The sequence below is a fragment of the Scylla paramamosain genome, chromosome 20 (genome assembly GCF_035594125.1).
Source record: "Scylla paramamosain isolate STU-SP2022 chromosome 20, ASM3559412v1, whole genome shotgun sequence".
Classification (NCBI taxonomy): Eukaryota; Metazoa; Arthropoda; class Malacostraca; order Decapoda; family Portunidae; genus Scylla; species Scylla paramamosain.
The window spans coordinates 21,288,849-21,316,494 of NC_087170.1; the positions used below are offsets into that span (position 1 = coordinate 21,288,849).

The 27,646-nt window shown below is 40.8% G+C and overlaps 1 protein-coding gene across 5 annotated transcripts in view; it reads right to left on the reverse strand.

The window, feature by feature from the left end:
* Positions 1-27,646, reverse strand: part of LOC135110619 (fatty acid CoA ligase Acsl3-like) — a 41,982-nt gene that overhangs the window by 4,595 nt on the left and 9,741 nt on the right. The window contains exons 1-10 of one of the 5 annotated variants that reach the window (XM_064023144.1): positions 27,233-27,373; positions 5,292-5,428; positions 3,661-3,873; positions 3,279-3,518; positions 2,798-2,990; positions 2,130-2,324; positions 1,571-1,707; positions 1,214-1,353; positions 572-698; positions 232-403 (exon numbers count right to left, since the gene is read on the reverse strand). In XM_064023144.1, coding sequence (XP_063879214.1) covers positions 232-403; positions 572-698; positions 1,214-1,353; positions 1,571-1,707; positions 2,130-2,324; positions 2,798-2,990; positions 3,279-3,518; positions 3,661-3,873; positions 5,292-5,426 — 1,552 coding nt within the window. In that variant the 5' untranslated portion in view covers positions 5,427-5,428; positions 27,233-27,373. The other 4 variants (XM_064023141.1, XM_064023143.1, XM_064023142.1 and 1 more) reach the window with 4 other exon arrangements.

The following is a 27,646-nucleotide window of genomic DNA, read 5'->3' on the forward strand; positions in this document are numbered from 1 at the left end:
ACCCAAGCTGTTTGTGCAAAATTATTATCCAGCAATGCTTTGGAACCAAGGGAGCAAGCAAACTGCTGGTGTAAGTACCTTCATCATCAAATCTTGCATGTTTCAAAAGACCATTTCACACTTGATATGCAAGGCACTCTTTGCATTATACTTATATAATATATATAACTAAATATTGAGTAATTTCTGTGCAATCTACCATCTATATAACTATGATTTTCTTAAACCTACCAATCACAATCTCTCCCCGTGGGAATGGCTTGTCAGTGATCCTGTAGTTTCCTTCCTCCCAGTTGACCAGCTTGATGTCACACACTTGCAGGGGGGCACCCACCTTGCCCACACTTAAGTCATATTGGTCCATTAAGGTGGCACATCCACAGGTCTCTGTTAAGCCATAACCCTGAAAGGAACACAGTTTATTATGAGATTTGAATTATTTACACTTTAAATTCTTAGATTAACCTACATTTATTTTATTAATCCATTTTTAATACCTTTCAATACCATTTTCTCATTCATAAACAACTAAAATAACTCTCAGATTCTCCAAGACAACACCTTGCCTCACCTGAAGCACTGGCACTCCCAGACTGGCTCTCACAAAGTTGTGTGTGTCTGGAGACAGGGGTGCTCCTCCCACTGCCATTATACGAAGCCTTCCACCCAACAATGCCCTCACCTTTCTAAAGACAAACCTGCAGAAAAAGAGATAGATGTGAGCCAGCAACAGACATGCTAAGTTGTACTAAATCCTTAGTAAATACAATGGATAAGTTTGCTTCTCCTGTCTGATAGGTTGCAGATTTATAATTACCATGGCTTGGTTTACTGGTTGGCCTTTTTGTATCATAAAGTATATAGGAAATAACTATAAGAGACGTACAAGTGAATGAGAGAATATCATGCAAAAATTTGTAAGCATTTTGAAATTTGTCATGCAAGCACCACAAATTATCTGCATTCCTATTAAAGGAGTTTATGTAAAAATTATACATTACTTCTGCTGGTGTCACTCTAGTGGAGACTGTGGAAGATATATATCAGTATGAAAGAAAAGCAAGAGATACATAGTATGGTCAGTTCCAGCAAGTAAGGAGGATGATGATGATGATGCAATAAAATCATCATTAATGGGATCCATGTTATGATGTAAATTAAAGAAACTACAAATGTGATTTCCAAAACTACCACATTACTGGACTCCACTCACCAGTTACAGATGGGAGTGTTCCAGCCACGCTTCATCCAATTTAACTTATACTCGAGACCAAAATCAAAGAGTTTCCCCAGCCAAGGACCCTGAGCTGCAACTTTGTCCAGAATGCCTTTGTAGATTCTGTCCAGGATAAGCTGTGAAATTAAGAAAACCAAAATTAATTGAAGAAAGAAAGACATGACATACAAATGCAAGATGAGCAATTTAATATTCAAAGGGAAATTGTCTCATATTAGGAAAACTGTAAAGTTCTTAAACAAATCAATTAATCAGTACTCTAAACAATCAATAACATGCATTGCAACTTCTTGTTCATCAATGAGTTTCAGTAATTTATCAAGCATAACATACAGGCACAGCAGCCATCATGGTGGGCTTGAGGATGGTGCAGTCGCCTGAGCATCCCCGCTTCACCTTGCTGGACCGATCTGTCATGGTCAGGGGTGTGGAGTATCCCATTGGCACACCAAACATCATCATCATTGACTCTGTGAGGGACACCACCCTTCATCAACCACATTAACATTCATATAAATCTTAAGTTTTGAGAAATATGTTTATGCTAACCCTTTCACTTTGATACAAGACAATTGTCAGCATCAATAGGCAATGTATGAAATCTTTATAAGCATTGACAAGAAAGTTATGGGTGAAAAGAATACATTTTGCAATTTCTACTAAGTTGAAAGATTGGATGTGGCTGCAGAACAGGTAAAGATGTCTCAGAGTGATTGGTAATTAGGGAAAGGTGTACCAAGTGATAGTTAAAGGGTTATGGTAATTTCTGGGACTCTCTCTCTCTCTCTCTCTCTCTCTCTCTCTCTCTCTCTCTCTCTCTCTCCTCTCTCTCTCTCTCTCTCTCTCTCTCTCTCTCTCTCTCTCTCTCTCTCTCTCTCTCTCTCTCTCATACCTGCCATGAGTTCCAACACATGAGCAAGGGGCAGGTATGCTAAGTAGATATCATCACTCTGAACGTCCAGCCCAACTGAATAACCAATGACGCCACTGACAAGATTATAGTGGGACAAGACGACTCCCTTGGGGGCACCAGTGGAACCCGAGGTGTACATGATGATGGCAGTGTCTACTTCGTGTGGAGGCTCATCTGCAAGAAGGAAAGAAGTGTCGGGTACAAGGAAGAGAAGAAAAGGTAACTTAAGAAAGGGAAATTGGTACAAAACAGGCTTAGAAGAGTAAACAATAGATAACTGAAGTGAGAGGCTTGTGATTTAGCTCAGAAGAAAAGGCAGATATATAATTTTACTCAAAAAAGGGAAGAGATAAATTTGAAAGTATGGGTTAGGATTATAACAGAGTTCACATTGGTTGTTAGCATGTGATGGGTTTCTGAGCTCCATGAGGCAGAATGACTACTGAAAATGTTAAAGGAGAGCAAAGAAAATATTACTTCAATCCATGAACCATATAAGAGAAAACAAACACTATGATATCTGTAACAAACTCTTGCCTAATTAGTGCATTAGGCTGTTTTCTCTTCTGTCCTTAAATGATGTAATGACCAATCAAGATAGAGACAGTGGCAGCTCTCCTCATTTCCTGTTATAGAGCATGACCTACCTGAAAATGTGCTGTCTTTGCCTTTCTTGATGATGTCCTGGAAGGAGTTAAAGACAATGCCATCCTTATAGCCATCAAGGGGAGTCTCTTTGAGCTGGTCTGGGAAGTAGGTGATGTGTGTTACATTAGGGCACTTGTCCAGCAGTGTCTTGAACTTGGGAAGAAGCTCATGAGAAGTGATGATGTGTTTCACCTGAAAAAAGTGTAATTAAGAATGAGGCCAATGGCAAGACGTGGAACACAGCAGGGGTGGGAAGCAAGTTGAACATAAAATATACCACAAATTTTGACATCCAAAATATAAATATCCTATGAGGGATGGGTAGGATTAAATACAGATTACATTGATCACACATCATTACTTCACATCTTTACACCTTTTTCCTCCTGTTCACCATCACAAACTCTTACTTCTTTCCCTCCCCACTATCACATCTTCCTCCTCCTCAATCAATCTCCACCTTCTTCTCCTTTTCCGTACCTCTGTCTCATTGATGCCGTGTACTATTGCCTCATCTCCCAGGGTAGCATACAGGGTACAAAGGGGGATGCTTTGCTTGAAGCATCCCATAGCTGCAATGAGCCATTCTTTCCGCGTCTCGGCAAAGATGACAATGTTCTCCTTTGACTGGTGACCAACAGATCGAAGGCCCCTGCCAAAGTTACACGCCATCTTGTCCACCTCTGTGTAGGTCAGCCATGAGTATTCACCAAGCTCGTACTGTAAGATGAAAAATAACCAGTAAGTGTGCACCCAATTTTAATCACACCTAATTATTCATTATCATATACATTTTACACTATTTTTCTTCCAGGCAGCCATCTCTCTCCATGGCTAAAATTGAATCCCTGGCACAACTCACCTTCTTAAACACCTTGCCATTCTTCTGTACCTCTTCAGATTCCCTCAGGATCTGCCGAGTGCCCACAGCCCTTTTGTCTTTGTGCTTCTTACAGGCATAAGACAGAGCAGCCTCCAGGGTGGTGATTTTGGCATCACGAATCTCCACCTGGAAGTCATGTGGTGGGTCCTTGTTGTGGTAACAGATACCTTCTGAAACACCCACCTCCACTGCCTGAGGGAAGAAACATAACATAAGATCAAAGGATAGAAATGCTATGGCCCGTGTGAAAAAAAATTAAAGTTTGCATTGATTAATTAACTCACTCAATGCACACAACAATGACCCGTATTCTGAAACACTTCCGTGTGCCACTTCCACGATTTCAAAAGGCTCTAGTTTAAACTACACGGGTTTTTCAGGGTATTTTTATGGTTTTTGTGACAGATTGACAATTGCAGTATCAAGAAGCGATTTTACATATTAATTCAGTAAAGTCTGAGATGTGTACACAGTTCTATAAATAATCATGATGGTGGTGGTGGTGGTGGTGGTGGTGTTTGCCCTGTTGCTGCCTAAGACTGGTACATTAGCTGCAGGTGAATATTATAGAGCTGCATGAACAGGAAAGAAGCATTTATTTAATGGGGAGAGAGAGAGAAATTAAGATTTGACCCTAAAAGAAAGCAGATGAGTGTCTGAAATGATAAGAAAAGACTAACAAGAGGATGACATGTTGAACAAATTGTCAACGGAAAAAAAGTAGCTGAACTGCAACTCTGAAAATAAAGTGAGTAAGAATGGAGCCATCAATGAATATCTTGGAGGATGAGCAAGTCAAGAGATCAAGAGGGAGGTGTGCATATCTCTGTGCAGACTCGTGAACAGATGACAAAAGGAAGGCAACAATATATATACACACATCTGCAAGTGGGGGGAGGGGATATTGGATAACTGTCTATGAGAGGGGGGGGAGGGATGCAGAGAGAGAGAGAGAGAGAGAGAGAGAGAGAGAGAGAGAGAGAGAGAGAGAGAGAGAGAGAGAGAGAGAGAGAGAGAGAGAGAGAGAGAGAGAGAGAGAGAGAGAGAGAGAGAGAGAGAGAGAGAGAGAGAGAGAGAGAGAGAAGGATCAATATATACTGGCAGAGTTGCACCATGGCACCATGAGGGAGATCATTCCCACTGATAGCTTTAGGCAATACCCACCTCTGATGAATCCTGATCACACCTTAACTGGTGGCCTTGAAACAATGCACCTTATCTATCTGGCAACTTACTGAGGGCTAGAGGGCATGAGGTGCTGTGAAGATCAAAGGATGTGGTGGATTAGATGATAGTTGCCATTTACAGGGAATAAAGTGATGATGAACTAGATAGAGTTATGCATGTAATATTGAGTAAGTAATAGGAGAGATCATAAGATTAGGTGCTAAATATTATGCAGAAATTCTTCATTAAGACTGAGGTTCATATGTTGTATTGTGACGATAATCAGGTAGGATCATGCAGGTTGATAAACATGTGATGTGAAATGTGACATGGATATACTGCACATTATTACTACTACTATTACTACTACAAAAACTACTACCACCACCACCACCACCACTAATACAACAAACACTCTCTCTCTCTCTCTCTCTCTTTCTCACCCTTTTTCTCTTCATGAGTCTGCGGTCCTTCCATGGCTGCTGCACCACTGCATAGAAAGGGTAGGTGATGAGGTCGTAGATGCACACCCCAGCCCGGATCAAATTCAGTCCCAGATTCAGCGCAAAGTCCCCCATTGCTGCAGAAAAAAATGAAACACAGTCAGAAATATGCTGGAGTTAACAGGATGATTTTTTTTTACCTATTTTGAAGATGACTATATACAACAGAAGAAAACGAAGCAGTCAGAAATATGCTTGCATTAACAGAGGGATTTAATACTTAATTTTATGATGAATATATATATAATTTGTGGTACTTCCATGAAAAAATAATGGTAGATGAATGAAATGGACTAAAAAAAATCAGGTTATTAGGGCTGAGTCATTAGGAAGCTTTAAAAGAAGATCAGATAAATTTAAAGATGAGAAGGATAGGTGGAAATAAGTAGGTATGTGTTATACAGGAACTGCCACGTGTAGGCCTGATGGCTTCTTGCAGCTTTCCTTAATTTCTTATGTTCCTATAATGGTGATGAAGATTCAGTTTTAGGATGTGCTTCACTTATGTCATAGATCGTAGTAGTAATAGTGTGCTGCTCTAACAGGAACCGTGAGTAACAATGTTGATCTAACAGGAAAACTGGGGAGAAATTCCGCAGGGATGAGAAGCCAAGCAAATCGGGCGTGAGCAAACAGGCCTTCACACAGAATCACGCTTCCCACTATACTATATATATCTGCACCTGCTCCTGTGTTATTTCTCTCCCTTGTATTCTATTCGTTTTCTTTCAGCCACATTTTTTTCCCCGCCCTGTAAAAGCCACGGCACTAAACCATCCGTTCTTTTTCATTTTCCCTCCCCAACACTTGTTCCTATTAGTAACTACTACACGCACACACACGCACTCTTTATCTTATCAGTAATAAATAACCTTGATTCCCACTTTTTTCTTTCACGCGCACACGTTTCTCCTCCTAAGTAACGTGTCTAAACTCATCTAAACAACCTCTCCATTATTATTTTTTTTTCCTTCCTATTTACTGGTTTCGCTCTACCTCTCTTCCTTCCCTATTTTCTTTTTTTCTTTATCTCCATGTTATGCCAAACACAAAAACTACATCTTTCTTCCTCAGTGTTCCTGTATCGAGTCACGAAGAGTATGCAGGCATGCAATTTTCTAATCAATCTTCAGACGAGAACAGCCATGCAGGTTCCCGCGACTCGCCCTCATGCATTGCTTACATCCATAAGTGAATGCTGCTCTTTCTCCAGTGCATGCAGGGACCAGCGCATTCACAAGCGTTTTGGAGCCTTAACTCGACAATTTCTGGCATACTCTAGTGGACGTTACTGGGGTTTTATGGGTTGTTTCCATGCTGGCGGTGAAGGTTCAAACGCATTCTGCATCATTAATAGGAAAATTGCTCAAAAGAACCCGACTAACAATCTTCGTGGCCTTGAAAACAGTCCTAGTGCTTTAACGCAATTTATATCCGCACCATTTACGAACAATCGCTTCAACACCAGAATTATTCACTTACTAACACTGTGCCTCCATGTACACTGCTCACACAACACGTTACTCTACCAACCAGCGTTTATATTCGCCCCCCACAATCAAGAGTAGACTTGGATTACACCTTTCCTCTCTAGTATTCCGGTTAGTGAAGTGTAATGTAGTGTAATCGGACAGAGTAAGGAACTAGAGGTATGTTGCTGTATGAAATCCCTATGTAATCGATGAAATCTTTACTAAACACTACGTACATCCATCACCGGCGCTCACAATAGCACCACTGTCACTAGCACACTCCTTCCAATGCCGCTATTCTAAAACGGTTCCGTCCCGCACCGCCGCTACTTTCAAAAGCCTGCAGTTGAAGTTGAGCGGGTTTTTAAGGGTATTTTTGACGGTTCTAGTGACAAATTAACAAGATTTCTACATTATTAACAGAAGAAACACATTTGAGAACCGTGTTAATCACCTTTGTGGCCTTTGAAAATAGTCGTGATAAGAGAGCAGAGTTTAAAGAATACGGGGTCTTTAAACACTAGTACACACCTGGCTAACACACGTGTTCTATCCACCACCACTACACTATCGTCCAACAGCACCACCGGCACCAGTACTGAGATCACCGCACCCTGACCGTCACCACTACACCTCTACGCTCCTGCTATCAGCCTCGCGGTGACCAGGGGATGTGATGCGTATAATATCCATTGGTCTAGATAGGGAGACAGCCAAGGGGGTGGGCAGTGGTCATAGGTCTCTCTCTCTCTCTCTCTCTCTCTCTCTCTCTCTCTCTCTCTCTCTCTCTCTCTCTCTCTCTCTCTCTCTCTCTCTCTCTCTCTCTCTCTCTATGTAGCTTATCTTGCCCTCACCGAAAGACAAAGCTCGAAGGTTAAGATCTCTCACGCACACACGTACACACGCTAATACTGTATAGCTAACACGTACAGTATACATACAAAATGCTCTCTCTCTCTCTCTCTCTCTCTCTCTCTCTCCTCTCTCTCTCTCTCTCTCTCTCTCTCTCTCTCTCTCTCTCTCTCTCTCTCTCTCTCTCTCTCTCACACACACACACACACTACCGTTCAGTTCACACGTACAGACAGACACACTCACTAAATGCTCGCTCACACACACACACTAATGCTCAGCCACTACACAGTCTACACGCACAATAACCCCACTAATACCACCACGTTCATTCCACAGCTTTGTGTACACACTTATACACCTTGGCAACATACACACACACACACACACACACACACACACACACACACACACACACACACACACACACACACACACACACTATAATGTCAGTTCTCGTGATACAAACAAAAGCAACAGCAGATAAGATACAGAGGAGAGGAAAAAATGAGAGAGGCATGACTGGTGAAGAGTAAAGGAAGAGGTCGCGATGGGGAGGAAGGGATGGGGGGTGGGTAAAAGGGAAATGGGGAGGGGTGATAGGGGAACGTGGGAGAGGTGGAGGGGAGGACCGCCATGTCAACATTGGCTGATCACAGGATATTCAGGACAGTTCCAATTATAAGCTCATCCCAGCGTCTCCCTCCTGCACCCTGCTCTCCTGCTCTCTCCTGCACTTCGGTACTCCTAAGCCCGTCGTCACCTCTCCTACTGCTACTCTAGAAATCTTTGAGCTACATCGTTAAACGTGTGTGTGCGTCTATCTCGATTATTCTAAACAGGATCTTGTGGATGGTATTAAGTTATCTACATCTTTAAGCGTACTGCAATCTATTTTCACAATATGAAGGTGGAAGTCCTGAAAATTAAATGGAAATACAAATAATAGCCATAAATAGTCACGCAGCACAGCAGGAACCACAACCCTGCTCTGTTTTACATGTTTACATCTTAATATATATCAAAGAAGGGTTTAAGTGATTTTTTACGGTTTTAACGACAGATTGACAAGGTTTCTACATTATTAAGAGGAGAAACCCTCTTGATAACCCGGCTAATCATTTTTGTGGCCTTGGAATCTGGGCCATAATACAAGTTAGGCATATCAAGAACAGATAAGGCAAAAGACTCCAATCTGCAACCAAGATACCAAGCGTTATCACAGCAAAATTCAATGAAGTTATCGGAAATATTATAGTAAAATTTCGTGTTTTTCTTTTAAAGTTGCTCCTGATGATACGACGCTGCCCTGCCCAAGTAGTAGATATAGTAGTGATTGTTCTTATCTTGCTTCAATGATAAAGGGAAGTATTCCATTATGCATATCTTTCTCTTTTATTTTCCTGCAGGCCTCGTATAGAATGAACAATGGGTGGGGAGGAGCCTTCGTCTTTACTATCCGATGCCTCACATACTAGTGCAGGTATGACAGTTGGCATAGTAAAAGTTAAAAGGTCTGTTGCTGCTGTTTTTTCTTCTTCCCACGTGTTCCTCACATTTCAAGCTCATCCACGCATGAAATCATCAGTAACACACACACACACACACACACACACACACACACACACACACACACACACACACACACACACAAAAGGTCCATTTCTGAAGTTTTACACACAATAAATATGAAGACCTAATGTATGTGTGTGTGTATGTATGTATGTATGTATGTATGTATGTATATATGTATGTATGTATGCATGTATAAGAATGTATTTGTAGGTGACTTTTTAGTAATCATCTCATCGAAATCACTGAGGAGGAAGATAAGGTGATGATATAAGAGAGAGAGAGAGAGAGAGAGAGACAGAGAGAGAGAGAGAGAGAGAGAGAGAGAGAGAGAGAGAGAGAGAGAGAGAGAGAGAGAGAGAGAGAGAGAGAGAGAGAGTGGGGGAGGTCAAAGTTTGATTGTAACCCACACTAAGCTGACAAGACCAGAATCACACCACTAGTCCTTATCTTGCGTTATCTCTCTCTCTCTCTCTCTCTCTCTCTCTCTCTCTCTCTCTCTCTCTCTCTCACACACACCCACGAGAAACCAACCTTCACTAAAGAAAGCTACATAAACTAACAAAACGACACACACACACACACACACACACACACACACACACACACACACACACACACACACACACACCAAGCAAGCAAAGGTCATGGGCGCCTTATCAAAGATGTTACCCAGACCAAGTGACACTTCAGTAATTAGCTGTCCACCTAGAAAAGCCGGGAAGAGTGCGGGAGGAAGCCAGTCACGGGGGAGGGCGGAGAGAGAGGGGGGTGATGATATAAGAAGGATGGACTTGGTGGGAGGAGGAGAAAGAAGGGAAAGGAGGGAGGAAATGGGAAAAATGGGGAGTAGTGATGATGGTATGAGAAGGTTGGAGGAATAAATTTGGGGAGAAGGGAAGAAAATGTAGCAATAAGGGATGGGGAGGGGAAGGAAGGGAGGAAAAAGAGAGGAGAATCAGGAATAAGAAAGGAAGATGAATGTTAATCGAGAGAGAGAGAGAGAGAGAGAGAGAGAGAGAGAGAGAGAGAGAGAGAGAGAGAGAGAGAGAGAGAGAGAGAGAGAGAGAGAGAGAGAGAGAGAGAGAGAGTCAAACATATATCAACCTATCATCCCTATCCACGCGAATGTCAAGCCCTTTTCATAAATATATCTAATCTTCACCTAATGCTCTTTAATGGCTGCACTAACAACCTGATTACTAAGCACATTCCAGTCATCTAGCGCTCTACAAGTACTTCTCCCTTTTACTTTTAAAATTTTAACGTTATCGAGCTTAAACGTTCAGACAATAAGTAACGGATTCAACACAAAAAAAATATAAGAAAATAAGAGAAACTGCAAAAAAAAGCCATTAGGTCTACAGGTGGCAGTCAGTCCTTGTGTAAGTCTAACCCATCTCTTGCCTCCAATGAGAAAAAGAGAAGGAAGACGAAAAAAAAAAGAAGAAAAATAACTAAAAAAAAAAAAAAAAAAAACAAGGGGAGATGGAGGAGGAGAAAGAGCCGTAGGGGAGAATGACAAACTTAGGGAAGAAGTGACGAAGAGATAAGAGAAAAGGTAGATAAAGAAGGAAAGAATAATACAATTGAAAGGAATGGGAAGGTAATAAGGATAGAAAGGAATAACTGTGGGAATGGACATGGATGCTGAGAAAGTAGGAAATGAGAAGAGAGAGAATGGGAGGGAACGGGGAGGAGGAGAAACTGGAGAGGAAAGGCAAGAGGTAAAGCCCTGAAGGGGAAAGTTAGATATGGTGAGGTGCAGGATATGAAGTCGAGACAGGAGGAGGAGGAGGAGGAGGAGGAGGAGGAGGAGGAGGAGGAGGAGGAGGAGGAGGAGGAGGGATTTTAACTAGATAGCGATAGGAGAAAGCAAAATACACCAAAGGATTGTGAGAAAGAGTTGGTATTAAAAAAAAAAAAAACGATATAAGGAATGAGGAAGCGAATGAAATTAATGAAACGAATGAACGAAGTAAAATAAAAAAAATATATATATACAACGAGCGCAGTCATTTTCTTTAACACAAAGGAAATAATATATCAAACAACTTATAATACCTCTTAAAATACAAGGTAAAAAAAATATACAAACCTTATGAGAGCGAGTGAATGAATAACAAGACCAGGACAGCGGTAGGAGGGAAGGGAAGGAGGGAAGATCGTGAACCAGTGGAGTGACGGAGAAGAGGAGTAACAAGGAAACCGGAGTGGATGTGATGATAGTTATTGAAGAATGTATGTGCGTGTTTGAGAAGCTTCAGTCTTGTTCGTGATGTTTTACGTGTGTGTGTGTGTGTGTGTGTGTGTGTGTGTGTGTGTGTGTGTGTGTGTGTGTGTGTGTGTGTGTGTGTGTGTGTGTGTGTGTTAACGGAAACTAAGAGTAATGATAACTGGTATACTGTAAATATCTCTCTCTCTCTCTCTCTCTCTCTCTCTCTCTCTCTCTCTCTCTCTCTCTCTCTCTCTCTCTCTCTCTCTCGTGCACACAAAAGCATACATTAAACATAATCACACACACACACACACACACACACACACACACACACACACACACACACACACACACACACAAAGAACCATAAAAATTCGACGAACTTATCCGGATAATTGCAAATAGGCAGCCACGCACAAACACCACTTACTCGAGCATGTGACCGTAATGACTCTCTCTCTCTCTCTCTCTCTCTCTCTCTCTCTCTCTCTCTCTCTCTCTCTCTCTCTCTCTCTCTCTCTCTCTCTCTAAGAGCGGCAAGCAACAAGTGTCACTAAGTTACGTATACGTTCCCCAGTGAAAAGGCAGAAAATCGATATCCGTAAGTTGATACTGCGTGTGGTTGGTTATTTTCGTGTGTGTGTGTGTGTGTGTGTGTGTGTGTGTGTGTGTGTGTGTGTGTGTGTGTGTTCTCGTTCGACAGTAATATATTTGTTTTTTTCTTTCTTTCTCTTTCAAGTCAATATTGGGTTCGTGTCTATATATTTTTCTTCTTTTCTTTTTTCCTGGCTCAACTGACAGTCATTCTATAGTCTGTCACCTTCAACGGGCACTCATTTTTAGGAGTGATTTACAACAATTATTCAGTTAACGTGCGCATAATGTACATTTCATATATTTACACCAACCATTCCTCTAAATTCAATCTTTCGACCGCTTATAAGTAATTCCACGTTACTTTACTGAACACATGATAACAAATAAAAACCAAAGGCACTAAAAGGTTATAACTACCATTACTCACCTAGCTATCAGTGGTGCCTTTCAAAATCACATTCTAGACAGACACCAGATTATTATATTAAACTTGAGACGTCGCGGGAGCCAGAATGAAGAGTTAGCGTGCGGTGACCCTGCATTGGTGGGTGTGCGTTCAGTGCCTGTGGTTTACTTAGAGAACACTGAACTCCTGATTCATGACGACTTAAATATTTATCTCGTATCACTGTCATGTGCCACTCCTGTCGCTCCCCCGACTGATCGAGACCACTCATCTCGGTAAGTTAGGTTAGTGGTTGGAAAGAAATAAATATAAATAGAAATGAAGATAAAAATAAGGTCGTGGGAGGAAAATATATCGAGGGAAAAGTCGAAGATGGAAAATATACTAAGGGAGAAAAATTGCGCAAGGGGGAAAATATACAAAGCACTTTCTTCCCCTCTCTTGTATTCTCCTTAAATACTTTTTTCCTTCTTCTAAAAGGACTCGTTTTGATTCCCTCCTATCTCAATGCATAACTTTCCTTCTTTGCCTTCCCAGTATAAATTAATCCTAACTCTTCCCGCACTTCTCTCTTTTCCTTCATCTCCCCAAAATAACTGGAGGGAGGAGGGTGCGGACGGGGAGGGGGAGGGGGAGTGCCAGCCGCCAGCTCCCGGAGAAGACGAGGCCAAGGTAAAAGGGACAAAGAGGCAGACAAGAAAGGAAAAACAAAGAAAATTTAATAGCAATGAGACAATGCAGAGTATTTTGGTAATGCAACAAAGCCAAAACATCACTTGATAAAAACAAAACTACACGAGGAAAATTAATAAGGAACCAAGGACATGATGAGAAATAAAGGAAACGATATTAGGAAACAAAGAAACTATAATGAATGAATAAATAAAAGGGATATGAACGGCACTGTGAAAGTGAAAGAAGTGAGTAACAAATAACAAAAGGGAGAAGGTGAAAAGTGGACGTAAAATAATACTCGATAATGAAACAAAGGCTCAAGAAAGAAAGAAAAAGAAAGACAACAAAAAATAAATGTGGGGGTAAGACTACAATATAAGGAAAGTTGAGAGTAATGAGTAAGAAACAACAAAGGCCAAGGCTACGATAGGAAAAAAAAGTGACATGAATAACAGAACTAGGAAATAAAGTGACATGAATACCAGAACTAGGAAATAAAGTGACAGATGAGAGAATGAGAGCAAAGAACAAAGAACTATTACAAAGGACCAGCTGAGGAGAGCAACGAATAAATCAACAGGAAAAAAAAAAACAGACATTATACAAGTAGAACAGGAATATGAAGCAATATAATAAATACGAAGAAGAATGAAAACAATGGGCATGAAAATAAGCACAATGTAGCATGACGCAATCAGGGAGGCGCCCACGCAATTACTCCTAACGCGCACCTAACTTTGTATAGTCATAGTCGGAAATGAAGAAACCTGTCATATTTAACCATAGTGCCTAAGGTTTTTCAACATCAAATACCGTAATCAGCTGTTCAGTGCGTGAGTGGCTTTAAGGATGGTTATATGATATCAGGTGGTTGTTTTCAAGTTTGGCGACTTTAGACTGAATGAAAATGGAGGTAACAGTGGAAGTTGAGAGAAAACATGTAGAATATTGTGGAGGTTGAAGAGAAAATGTGGAATAAAATAGAAGTTGAATAGAAAACGCCAGACAGGAGTTAAATAGAAAACGCAAAACAATGAGGAAATTGAACAGAAAACGTTGAGAGAGAGAGAGAGAGAGAGAGAGAGAGAGAGAGAGAGAGAGAGAGAGAGAGAGAGAGAGAGAGAGAGAGAGAGAGAGAGAGAGAGAACAGTAAAAATTCATTGAACAGAAACCATTAAATACAGTAACAAAATAAATATCATACATCCCTCGACCATGACTGTACAAACATACATACGCACCACTACTATTATCCGGCCCACACACTTCCGTCCCACACACACACACACACACACACACACACACACACAAAGCTCACGAGACGCACATGACTCAAGGCTTTTACAAGGACGTCACTATTGCGTCACTTCTACGTCACGTCATCGCCACAAGGGCCCCACGTGACGCACTCTTGTTCCCTCCACACCCAAGGACACACACACAGTTCCCCCTTCTCGCTCAATATCAGAATGCAGTCCTTCGTTAACTAATACGCAGCATTTACCTGAATTCTGGTCCTGTAGGATTGAAGGATACATAGCGTACGATATTTCTTTGTTTTGCTTTATTTATATATTTATTTTCCTATGAATGAGATAGTGAAGGCACAATTAGTAAAGAGGAGGACTGGGGAGAACAAGACGACGGACAAAAATAAGAATAGAAGAGGAAAAACAGGAAGGACAACAACTACAACAACAACAACAACAACAACAACAACAACAACACCAACAACAACAACATCAACAACAACAACAACAACAAAATCACAGCCAACAAAACAAGGTCAACAAAAGCAGCAGGAGGCAACAAATCATATACTTTTGTTTTTTTCTTTGTTTCTTTGTTTGTGCCCTGACCTACGACATTATTTTCTATATATATTTTTCCTCTCCTCCAAGATAACTCCTGGCACGCTACAAAGAAACGACGAAAGATTCATGGCATGTCGAGAGAGAGAATTAACTTGGATTGTTCTCTCGTGTGTGTGTGTGTGTGTGTGTGTGTGTGTGTGTGTGTGTGTGTGTGTGTGTGTGTGTGTGTGTGTGTGTGTGTGTGTGTGTGTGTGTGTGTGTGTGACGGAACATAATGTAACAAGAATACATATATAAGCTTCATAAATCAATACACACGATAAGAATAAGCCTTATAAATAAAAGAATGGCGCAATCTCTCTCTCTCTCTCTCTCTCTCTCTCTCTCTCTCTCTCTCTCTCTCTCTCTCTCTCTCTCTCTCTCTCTCTCCTTATCACCTCGTCACATCGTCGTATGCAAGTGTAAGGCGACGTGCGGTGTCCGGGTGGTGATCATTAACGTACACGCAGGTGTGGAGAACCACTGTGTGCTGGGACAGTGGCGTGATGTGGCGGGGAAAAGCGAGTAGGAATGTACCGTAGAGGGGCAGGATAGGGAAAGCGATACATAACAGGTTGTGGGTGATATTAAGTAACGTGTCTCTCTCTCTCTCTCTCTCTCTCTCTCTCTCTCTCTCTCTCTCTCTCTCTCTCTCTCTCGTAACCACCTATCGCTTATATCTGCACTAATACATATGAACATCGACTTAATACCATGTATATTCTTTCTTTTACATATTAGGCAGACAGGTCAAGAGAGAGAGAGACTAAAAATAGACACTGACTTTGCCGTTCTTCCCCCTAAAATAATAATAATAATAATAATAATAATAATAATAATAATAATAATAATAATAATAATAATAATAATAATAATAAAAAGGTAGAAGACCCAAAAGGGAGGCCAATTTATGTATTTATCTCCTTATCATTATTATTTGTTTTTACCAAGCAACACCAAACTCACCAACACGCAGCCGCCACTACCACGACCACCACCACCACCACCACCGTAGACACAGCCACCTACTAAACTCCTCACAACACCACCACCCTCACATCATCATCACACCTAAGACAATGCTGCTACTACCACCACCACCACCACCACCACCACCACCTGCACAACCCGGAACCACAGAAGGTATAAACACGCCTCCAGATAAATGAACTTTCAGTCTGGGGAGAGGTCGTGGATTATTGATTTTGGCGGATGTATCCCAAACCGAGCTCTAGGTCACACACACACACACACACTGTTCATCTCTCAATGCTTATACCGCTTGGGGACATCCATTAATTCAGGTTCAATTGAGCTTCTAACACTACAGTTCTCCATCCTTAAGTCTTTATAAGCTAAATTTACATGTTTGGGTGTATTAAAATATAAAATAAAGCTTCTAAATTGAGGTTCGCCAAGTGTATCACTCACTTATTGGGAGAAGGATCTAGCGAGTCATCGTCACATTTCAGTTAAATTTCATGCAATTAACTAGATAATGGGCTCGCTAATTACAGGGTTTTTTTTTTCCAACGTGGCTTATTTTATTGCGGATATCCCCCTTCTATTTTTGTATACCTGCATATTCTTTACACTTGGTAAATCTTAATATTTCATCTCATTTATTTATTCATTTCTTTATTTATCATTAATTATACTAAATTAGAACTGTCGCCTGTTTTCGTATATTTGTTTACTTATTATTGTTTAAACTATCTATGCTGCAAAGGCTATTCTTTCTGATGCGTACTGGCGGAATCTTTGCCTGGCTAGTCTTTCTCAGGCATCCCTGGTGGTCAGTGCACTCTGATCCTGAGGCGAGATAAGACACTAACAGAGAGAGAGAGAGAGAGAGAGAGAGAGAGAGAGAGAGAGAGAGAGAGAGAGAGAGAGAGAGAGAGAGAGAGAGAGAGAGAGAGAGAGAGAGAGAGAGAGAGAGAGAGAGAGAGAGAGACTACAAGTAACTGCTTAATACAACTACTTCAGATTTACAATACATGAAAATGCCACTGCTTCCTGATAATGAGATGTAAGACCTTGAGAAGCAGACAGTGAGATACAAGACGGCTACATTTATGAGCGTCACGTCTACACAATCGAATCCGTTATCTCTGAAGTCACTTGTATCATCCACTTGATTTTTACTTAGTACGATACAGATAAGCGGAAGACACTTGTACTATGGGACAGATACCTTCGTGTTGTATGGCAAAGGCTGTTGACCGTACCCCTCAGCAGTTAATCTGGCAACCACCGACAACTACTTATCGACGCCCGTAATTAAAACATTCATTGTTGCCAAAAATAAGGCTTACCAGGAGTTTCTGATACCTCTAGTGTTTTTTACTTGTCCGATTCTAGATAATCATTCTGGCTTTCTCTTTACGAATTAGCGCCTCGGTGAGCCTTTTTTTTTTTTTTTCATTTTTTTTTTCCAAGGGCAGTATTTCAATCACATACAAAATATTATGGTAAAAAAATACGTGATGCACACTACAAGTTAGTCAATAAAGCCTCTATTTTCATTGCAATTTATCTCATCATTTATTTCTTAATTTCTCCAAGGGTAACAGCTATTTACGACGCACGAACTGTAGCCTTGTGAAAGTTTGTCCCCACAAGGAAGAAGAAAATCCTAGTTCTGTCAGCCCTGAGCAATCTGTATTGCATGTTCAGTGCTTGCAGTGCATCTCACAATGGGAACACTGCTTGCCCCGGCACGGAATGAATGATTTTACTGAAGGTTTATCATGAAGAGAGAGAGAGAGAGAGAGAGAGAGAGAGAGAGAGAGAGAGAGAGAGAGAGAGAGAGAGAGAGAGAGAGAGAGAGAGAGAGAGAGAGAGAGAGAGAGAGACGTAGTGTTTAAGGAGTAAAAGCAGATATTAATATAAATTCCACAATTATGTTAAAGCTACAAATGTGAGTGAGTGGATGAATCAATGAAAAAATACAAATTAAATAAATAAATAAAGCAAAACATCTTAATAAATAAAGATACGTAAGCACAAAGTTAAACCAACAAAATACTAAAGCCTGCATAAGCACACCCGGGCTCTAACATCAACACAAATATTCCCTTCTTCACTGATCCATTTAAAGGTAACGTGTAGCTTTTTTCCCCCTCCTTTCTATTTATACCTCGACTTTTAAGGGAACGTCTGGCCACATGCGCCACGCCGGAGCTGCACAAATATCAGATTGATGCTCATGTTTTTTTTTTTTTCCCCATTAATGCTGCTGAATCTGTTAAAATACTATTATATGGAAGAATCCTTGAAAATATATATAAAAAAGTAAATAAAAACGTCCATTGAACACTTACTAAAAATGTGATCTAGTTAGGATGCTAAAAAGAGATCTATAGTGCAATACATTAATTTGCAAGTGCAGTGACGATTCATAACAGGAAACACAAGGGAACGTAAAGGAAGGGTAAGCAGTAGCAAATCCCTTGGGCATCACGAGGCTATCTGCGGTAACCTATAGTGACCTAAACTGAGGGACGTGGCAACAGCGAAGACTCCTCCCCGCCCACTGCTGCCTTCCCTGCTGTTGTGGCTGGTTTGATGCGACTAATAGTACTGAGGAATTTGGCAATGTATAATATTTCCACATCTTGAAAGAAATGAACGAATAAAGCGATGTTGGGAATATTCAGATGATGATGATGATGATGATAATGATGATGATGATGATGATGATGATGATGTTATTGATGTTATTGTTGCTGGTGGTGGAAGTATTAAGATTAGTCAATAAGATAATTTTATATAATCAGTCAATCAATTATTTGGTACTTTCTTAAACGCACTATTACTGCTACCGCAATTACAAACCACCATTACCACCACTAATAATAAGAACAAGAAGGAAGGAATAATAATAATAATAATAATAATAATAATAATAATAATAATAATAATAATAATAATAATAATAACAGCAATATACACCAGGTTATGCAGTCACCTCTCACCTCACCTCCACCACAAAACAAGTCTCTATTGGCCCTGAATTTCTGGAGCGCGGTCATAATTACTTCAAGATCCCCCACAAAAAAAAATAAGTAAATAAATAAATAAACAAACAAAAATAATAATAATAACAATAACATATGACTGCCGTAACGAGGCGGTGCAAACAAGTACATGATGCGGTGTTTGTCTTAAGCTTGAGTTTTATACAGCTTTGGAGTGGGGCCACCTAGTACCCACGTGGCTGCATGGACCCTTTACGGAGAGAGTAATAATAATGAGTAGCAAAAAAGAAGAAGAAGAAGAAGAAGAAGAAGAAGAAGAAGAAGAAGAAGGAGTGAACTGTAATATTATCATAAACAATCTTTCAAGGCAACGATAAAAAACATTCTGGTAGTAGTAGTTCTTGTAGTAGTAGTAGTAGTAGCAGTAGTAGTAGTAGTAGTAGTAGTAGTAGTAGTAGTAGTAGTAGTATTGATGGTGTTGGTGGTTGTTAATAATAATAATAATAATAATAATAATAATAATAATAATAATAATAATAATAATAATAATAATAATAATAATAATAATTTCAATACCAATAGTAGAAAACATACAAAAAGATGTAAAACTCAAGGATGAAGAAGATAAAAGGAAGAGAGAGAGAGAGAGAGAGAGAGAGAGAGAGAGAGAGAGAGAGAGAGAGAGAGAGAGAGAGAGAGAGAGTTACATTAAGGGTTGGGGTGGTGAGTGGGAGGCAGGAAGACTTTTCACGAGTACCTGCGCAGTGTCTGGAGTATGGCAAGCCCTTGTGGGTATAATATACTTGATAAAGTTGCCCTGTATATGCTACGGTAAGATCTGGTGAGCTTGCGGTATTTAAATTACGTTATTTGGGTTATTGTGAGGCGTGTGTGGCCATAATACGCCAAAACACACTCAAAACAGACCAGGACACACTAAAAACACTCTCACAACATCCCTACATGGAACAGAACACCAAAACACAGCTAAAATACACTCCAAACATCCAAAACACACCCAAAACACATCTCAACATCCAAAATACCCATAACATTCAACCAAACACATCCAAAACATGCTTTAAACATCCAAAACACACTCAAAGCATCTAAAAATATCCAAATAACTAACCCACACACACCCAAACCACGCTAAAACCATCCAAAACACACACATAGCATCCTAATGTACTCAGAAAACACATCCACACACACTCAAAAGACTTAAAACACACCCAAAACATCCTACAAGACCTCAAAACTCATCAAACACACCCAAAACGCAGCCAAAGCATCCCACAACACCATGGAATGCGCCACAAAGACCCAAAACTACCTGCGCACACTCAAATACACCCAAGACCCCACACACATCCAAACTCGCCAAAAAACTCTTAAAATACCCAAAATAAACAAAAAAACAAACTCTTAACACCTCAAAATACCCTCAAACATACTCAAAACACACAAAAAGATCCCACAATATACCCAAAACACCCGACACGACTCAAAACACAAAATATAACTAAAAAAAAAAATCCTAAACCACATTTAAGACATCCAAAATTCACCCAAAACACAATGATAACAGCAAATATACACTCAAAAACAAACCTAAACACCCCCATAACACACAGTAAACACCCTATAAACACTCTTATATACATCCAAAGCACGTAAAACAGCCAAAATACACCAAATATTAAAGAGAACGGCAGAGCAGCAAGGGAAACTAAGCTAAATATTTTGCTTCCTCCTCCTCCTCCTCCTCCTCCTCCTCCTCCTCTCCCTCCTCCTCCATTTCTCCTTATTTTCTTCCTTCTCCTCCTTCATTTCTCTTATTTTCTTCCTTCTACTACAACTATATACACGCCTGAGTCTGGAAACACCTGGAAAACACTGGAAATTACGGTAAATATTGAGGAGACACTGGAGCAGACCGAGTCCCGGATCCTTGATGACGTCACAGGCGACCAGCCGCCGCCCCGCTGCCATACGTACGTAACGTATTTCATTTTGAAATTGACCCCTAGAAAAAATGAAGCTAGGCTCGAATGCATTATATATTTTGACTTGATAATTACTTTAATTAATATTCACAATATCAAAACATCTCCAGCTTGAGTAGTTATAAAGAAATATTATATGAAATATGGAAAAAGTGTTGTAATCTTTGACACCATTAAAAACACTAAAAAGTCTAGCCATTTCAATTTACACTGGTAAAAACACACTTTAAAAAATCTGAACTATTTTATCAAGCGCTGCAAAGTTAGTTACAAGCTGAAATAGAAGAATAAAAAATATAAAAAATGACAAAATTACCACTTTTAACGGGACCGTAAGCCTATTCAAAGTCCACATATTTAACTCAACAGGAACGCAAAACATTTTAAATATCATAAACGATTTTTTAAAGCAATAAAATCTGCACTAAAGCCTCAAATAAAAAAGCCGACACTCGTGTTGGGTAAATATCACCCGTATAAACCGCCCTTTATTTACGCAAAAAACAACAGCAAATTCGGCACATTTACTTAACTGAAGCAAGAAAAACACTTCAAAAGCAACGAAATATTTTTAGAAACCATAAAATCTTACTATACAAGCCAAATAAAGTTATTCAGAAAAATATAAAAAATATTGGAACCGACGAGCTGAAACAGGCAGCAATTCCATCATGGCGGCCCTCGGCAGCGACCTCAGTGGGGGAGCCAGCGGCCATGTTGCCTTAATTATTCCTACATGACATAAAAACCAGGCGATAGCGGATATATCTGACCAGCGGATATAAAGGCTAGGCATGTGGCTCCATCTTGTGACATGTATGGCTTACAATAAGTGAGAGACGAAGCAAATAATGGTTAATAACGCAACTGACGGCTTGTTTTACATATTGGCGAACATTCAATATTTGACTAAATTTCCAACTCTTTCCAGACTCAGACGTAAACAAAACCTAAAACTAATTAAATAACAAAAATAAATAAATAACGAATAATAAATCCTAAATAAACGAGTAAAAGACACTACAGGGAGGAGGAAGGTGTTCTGGTGAAGGCAGTAAGGCTAACTAAGGCGAGGCTGGCACCGCTGGACTCACCTTAAGTACTCGTGCCTCTCTGGTGCTGCTTGGCGGTGTTCGGTGCAGGGAGAGGCGGCCAAGAACACGGAAACACTGGGTTAATATAGCGTGTGGGGCAAGACTGACCATTGCTGACCAAAACACTGCAGCCAGCCAGGCTGTCAGCCGCCGGCCGTGCTACCTCCCCAGCGCCACCTGTCACTGATCTTCCACGCCCCCCCCCTCCCACACACACACACAGACACAAAAGTTGACATGCTATCAAATATGTCCAAATAATATAAATATCTTCACTTCCTCGCTCCCCTTTCCCCACTCCAAACCCGCTACGTGATTATGAACGCAAACTTCACTCAGTGCGGCACCGTGTCACTGCAGCAAACACGAACCAGCATAGGATAGGCTCAACTAAAATGTCCCAACACTCTCTCTCTCTCTCTCTCTCTCTCTCTCTCTCTCTCTCTCTCTCTCTCTCTCTCTCTCTCTCTCCACGACTTTGTCAAAGCCTTAAAGATGATTATTAGGGTTTTTCAAGGGTGTTTCTCCTGTTATTAATGTAGAAATGTTTATCTGTCACTAGAACCGTAAAAACACCCTTGAAAACCTGTGCAACTACTGAGAGAGAGAGAGAGAGAGAGAGAGAGAGAGAGAGAGAGAGAGAGAGAGAGAGGTGTGAGTATGTTGGAGGGTCAGGTCATGCTATGATGGGAGAGGTGAGGTCGAGACGACTAGATGTGGGAGTGGAGAGGATGGAAGGGGCTGAGATGAGGGAATTAGGTGAAGTAAATGTAGATGAGTTGTATAAACATTTTGTAGATAAATTGCATACAGGACAGTTAGCAAACATTACCATAAATGGATGACTGTTAGGTGAATACACTATATAGGGGCAGAAGGGTAAGTATATATAAGAGATTAAGGGCAGGTGAAGAGGTTTTAAGGCCACAATATAATGAATTAGAACAGCCAGGAGGTTAATGAGGAAAGCTAAGGGCAATTATGAATTAAAGGTAGCCAGCCAGGCAGAGACGGACCCCAAGGGATCTTATCATGTATACAGGATGAAGAATAATGATACTAAAGGTCCATTAAAGGCAGCAGATGGGGAGCTGGTTAGTTCTAGGGAGGAGATTAGTAAAATTCTGAATGAGTATTTTTTAATTGTCTTCACCCAGGAAAACATGCAGGATATGCCAAATAGTGAACAGATGTTTAGAGCAGATGAGAATGAGATGCTGACAGTTATTTCCATAACTAAGGAGATAGTGGAACAGGAGATAGATAGGCTACAAAAGTTTAAGACACCAGGACCAGATGAAATATATCCCAGAGTACTTAAGGAATCCAAAGAGGTTATTAGTGAGCTCTTAGTTTCTGTCTTAAAGAAATCACTTGAGTGAGGTGAGGTACCAGTAATATGGAGGCAGGCTAGTGAAGTACCCCATCTTTAAGAAAGGAGATAAAACTTTAGCATCTAATTGTAGACCTGTCAGCTTAACTTCAGTTGTAGGTAAAATAATGGAGTCAATAATAGCAAGGAACATTAGGGGAGCATTTAGACAAACATAACTTGATAAATCAGTTACAGCATAGCATCACAAAGAGTAAGTCTTGCCTGACAAACTTGTTAAGTTTTTACAGTAAAGTGTACAAGGCAGTAGATAATGGTGATAGTTATGACATCTTATATCTGGACTTTAGTAAAGCGTTTGACAAGTTACCCCATCAGAGGCCCCTGAGAAAGGTTAGGGCACACGGGATAAATGGGAAGGTGTTAGGCTGGATAAGGTCATGGCTAAGCGACAGGTGACAAAGAGTTGTAATAAATGGCTCTAAATCCGAGTGGGTCGTGTAATTAGTGGGGTGCCACAGGGATCAGTATTATGGCCACTGTTGTTTTTAATATATATATCAATGACTTGGGTAGTGGAATTAGTAGTGATGTTAGTAAATTTGTGGATGACACAAAGGTAGGTAGATTAATTGTCAGAATCAGATGCCATCACCTTGCAGGCAGACTTAGATAGGAAGCAGATGCAAAATGCAGTTTAATATCAACAAATGCAAAGTACTTATCGTAGGTAGAGGAAACCCACACAATAGGTACAACAATAAACAACAAAACTCTGGAAGGTTCAGGGTACGAAAAAGATTTAGGAGTGATAGTTAGCTCTGAACTACATCAAGGAAAGCAATGCAAAAGAGGCCAGAAACAGGGCAAATAGGGTATTAGGATTAATTTTTAGGAGTGTTAAAAGTAGAAGGCCGGAAGTAATATAAAAGGTTATACTTAACTCTGATCAGATCTCATCTAGACTACGCTGTGCAGTTCTGATCCCACAAATTACAGGGAAGATATAGGTCTATTAGAATCAGTACAAAGGAGAATGACAAAAAAGATACAGGGGATGAAGAGAACTCCCTTACGAGGTGAGATTGAAGCTGTTAAACTTACATTCTTTAGTGAGACATATGTTAAGAGGGGACCTGATAGAAGTCTTCAGGTGGTATAAGGGTTATAACAAGGGGGATGTAACCAAAATTCTTAGAATCAGCAACCAGGATAGAACAAGAAATAATGGGTTCAAGCTTAAAAAAATTTAGGTTTAAGAAAGAAAGAGGAAGAAATTGGTTCTCAAATAGAGCGACAGATGAGTGGAATGGACTCAGTAATCAATGTTGTTGGTGCTAAGACATTAGGGAGCTTTAAGAGAAGATTAGATGGATTTATGAATGGGGATGATAGGTGGAAATAGGTAGGTATATTTTCATACAGGGACTGCCATGTGTAAGCCTGATCACTTCCTGCATTTCCCTTATTACTTATGTTCTTATGAGAGAGAGAGAGAGAGAGAGAGAGAGAGAGAGAGAGAGAGAGAGAGGAGAGAGAGAGAGAGAGAGAGAGAGAGAGAGAGAGAGAGGAGAGAGAGAGAGAGAGAGAGAGAGAGAGAGAGAGAGAGAAGAGAGAGAGAGAGAGAGGAGGAATGCAACAGGATATGCAAAGTTGTGAGAAAACAAGGTAAGTAGGATGAGAACACAGATGAAAAAAAATATCTAAACACAAGGGCACCAACTAACAAATAATAATTCATAAGCTGCTCGATTAGGATGCAAAACCACTGAAAGGAGGTTAAGGTGAGTGAGGTGGTGGGTGAGTGTGGTGGGGTGATAGTGATGGTGATGGTGGTGTGAGGGAAAGCAGGTAATAAGAGGCAGTGTGAGTGTGAGAGAGGGAGGAGAAAGGTAAGAGCTGATAGTGTGGTTGTTACATGTTGAAGGCCACTGCTTACTTTGCTCCCTATTTACTACTACTACTACTACTACTACTACTACAAACACTGCCACTACTTGCCTATTATCACCATTACCTTTTTTTTTCTTTCCTACCTCTCCCATTATTTTCTTTCCTTGCATCCATTACCACTTCCTCCTCCTCCTCCTCCTACTACTACTACTACTACTACTACTACTACTACTACTACCACCATCCTTCCTACCTCACAGAAACAGCTGTTATTTAATCTATTTTTCCCATCCCACATAAAACGAAAGCAAAAAGTTAATAGCACGGGCTAAGGAATAACGGGAATTTCAATGAACTTTAGTTAACAGACTGTTTTTAATTAAATCTATCTCACAAACAACAACAACAACAACAACAACAGCGTCTCTGAAGTCATCCAACTCAATACATTTTCCTCCACCAACCTCACCACCACCACCACCACTACTCCTCCCCCACACACACACAGTTCCCTCTCTAAGTGCAACGAGCGGTCTCTCGCACTACCTAAAAATATAGCGCGAGAGAACACACACACACACACACACACATACACATACACGTGGAGGTCTGCAGATTGGTGCTTTAAACAAGAGATCGCGAAACACACCTTCCTCCTCCTCTTACTCCTATGCTCCTCTCCCTCCTCCTCTTCACACCTTGACACACAAAAGCTCGCGTCAGGTAAACACACACGCTCCGTCAGCATCTCGCCTGTATTCATGTTTTTCTTATTCCCCACTCTTCTTTCATTTTATGTTATGATAATACTGGAAGCTGTGGAAATAGTATTGGTGGTGGCGGTGATCGTAGTAGTAGTAGTAGTAGTAGTAGTAGTAGTAGTAGTAGTAGTAGTAGTAGTAGTAGTAGTAGTAGTAGTAGTAGTAGTAGTAGTAGTAGTAGTAGTAGTAGTTATTTTACGAGGTTTATGAGAAACATTATGTATACTATGAGAGAGAGAGAGAGAGAGAGAGAGAGAGAGAGAGAGAGAGAGAGAGAGAGAGAGAGAGAGAGAGAGAATCACATAACTGCTTCGTTTCATAACACACCGACGTGAATCAATTCCTCGGCAGTAATTTCCACATGTCTATTTGGTTGTGTAATTAAGGAAGGAAGTACACTCATATCATCATTATCACCACCACCACCATCACACCACGCGCCCTCTGTACTGATAACGATAAGGTACAACGAACGATTTCTGGAGAGAAAAAAAAAAAAAGTACAAGCCCGGTAACATTATTCATCTTACCGGTTGGGATGCGTGTAAGAGAAAGATACAGACAACCAAAACAAGCAACAATAAACAACACACACACACACACATAAATCAAGCCCATGAACAAGAGACAACAGACACGGCAGAATTTTTTTTTTTTATGGAGTGGAATGTTAAGAGCAGTAGACACATAGTATAGTCGGGGTACTTTAACTTGGACCTGCCAGACCGCGACAATATAACCCCAAATAACCCCACCCACTACAGCACCGCCCCAAATAATGTTGAGGGAACGGTTAAGACAACACCCGATACCCACCCACGCTATACACACACACATCACAAGACCTATGAAGCACACACGCACTCTCCCATGGTTTAGAATGGCCCCGAGACAACCCCATCCAAGGCCTTCTTTCTCCACCAACCAGCCACTACGCAGCACTCGGTTACGCACCTTTAGTCAGCACACGTCTCTCTCTTTTCCCGCAAGAGCCAGCGACTCACACCCGTCCTCGCCCACGGTTATATTTACACTAAGCTCGATCCTCTGCCTGACTGAGTTTTCGGGCCCTCGTGCGGAGTCTCCCGGTTCCACTCCCTCATGCCGGTCTTGCTGGCCCAACCCCTTCCTGCTACTGCCATACACGCCACCTGCTGCTTTTTTACCGATAAATCAATGGAGGGTGATATTCTTCACCATATCAAAGGTCGTTCTCCTCCCAGCTTGGTTCTCACGACAGATGCGATGTTGCAACTGGAGGGAGGAGTGTGATGCGGTGTCTACGTAATGGGTGAGGCATGCTACGCTACGTCAGCCAGCGGTGGGAGCAGGAGGCAGACGGTAATGTTTCTGGTGAGTTCCGGTGACACGTGGCCCTGCTGCAGCAACATTTTCGCTATATACACACAACACACACACACACACACACACACACAGCATCCTGCCACATAAGTCTTTCAAAGGAGCGACACAGTAATACACACGCCATGACGAAAGACGAGAATATCTTCAAGACAGCCAAACTGCGGTCGATGTATTTAATCATTTCATATTAAAAACCTCGCGTATCACAGACATCA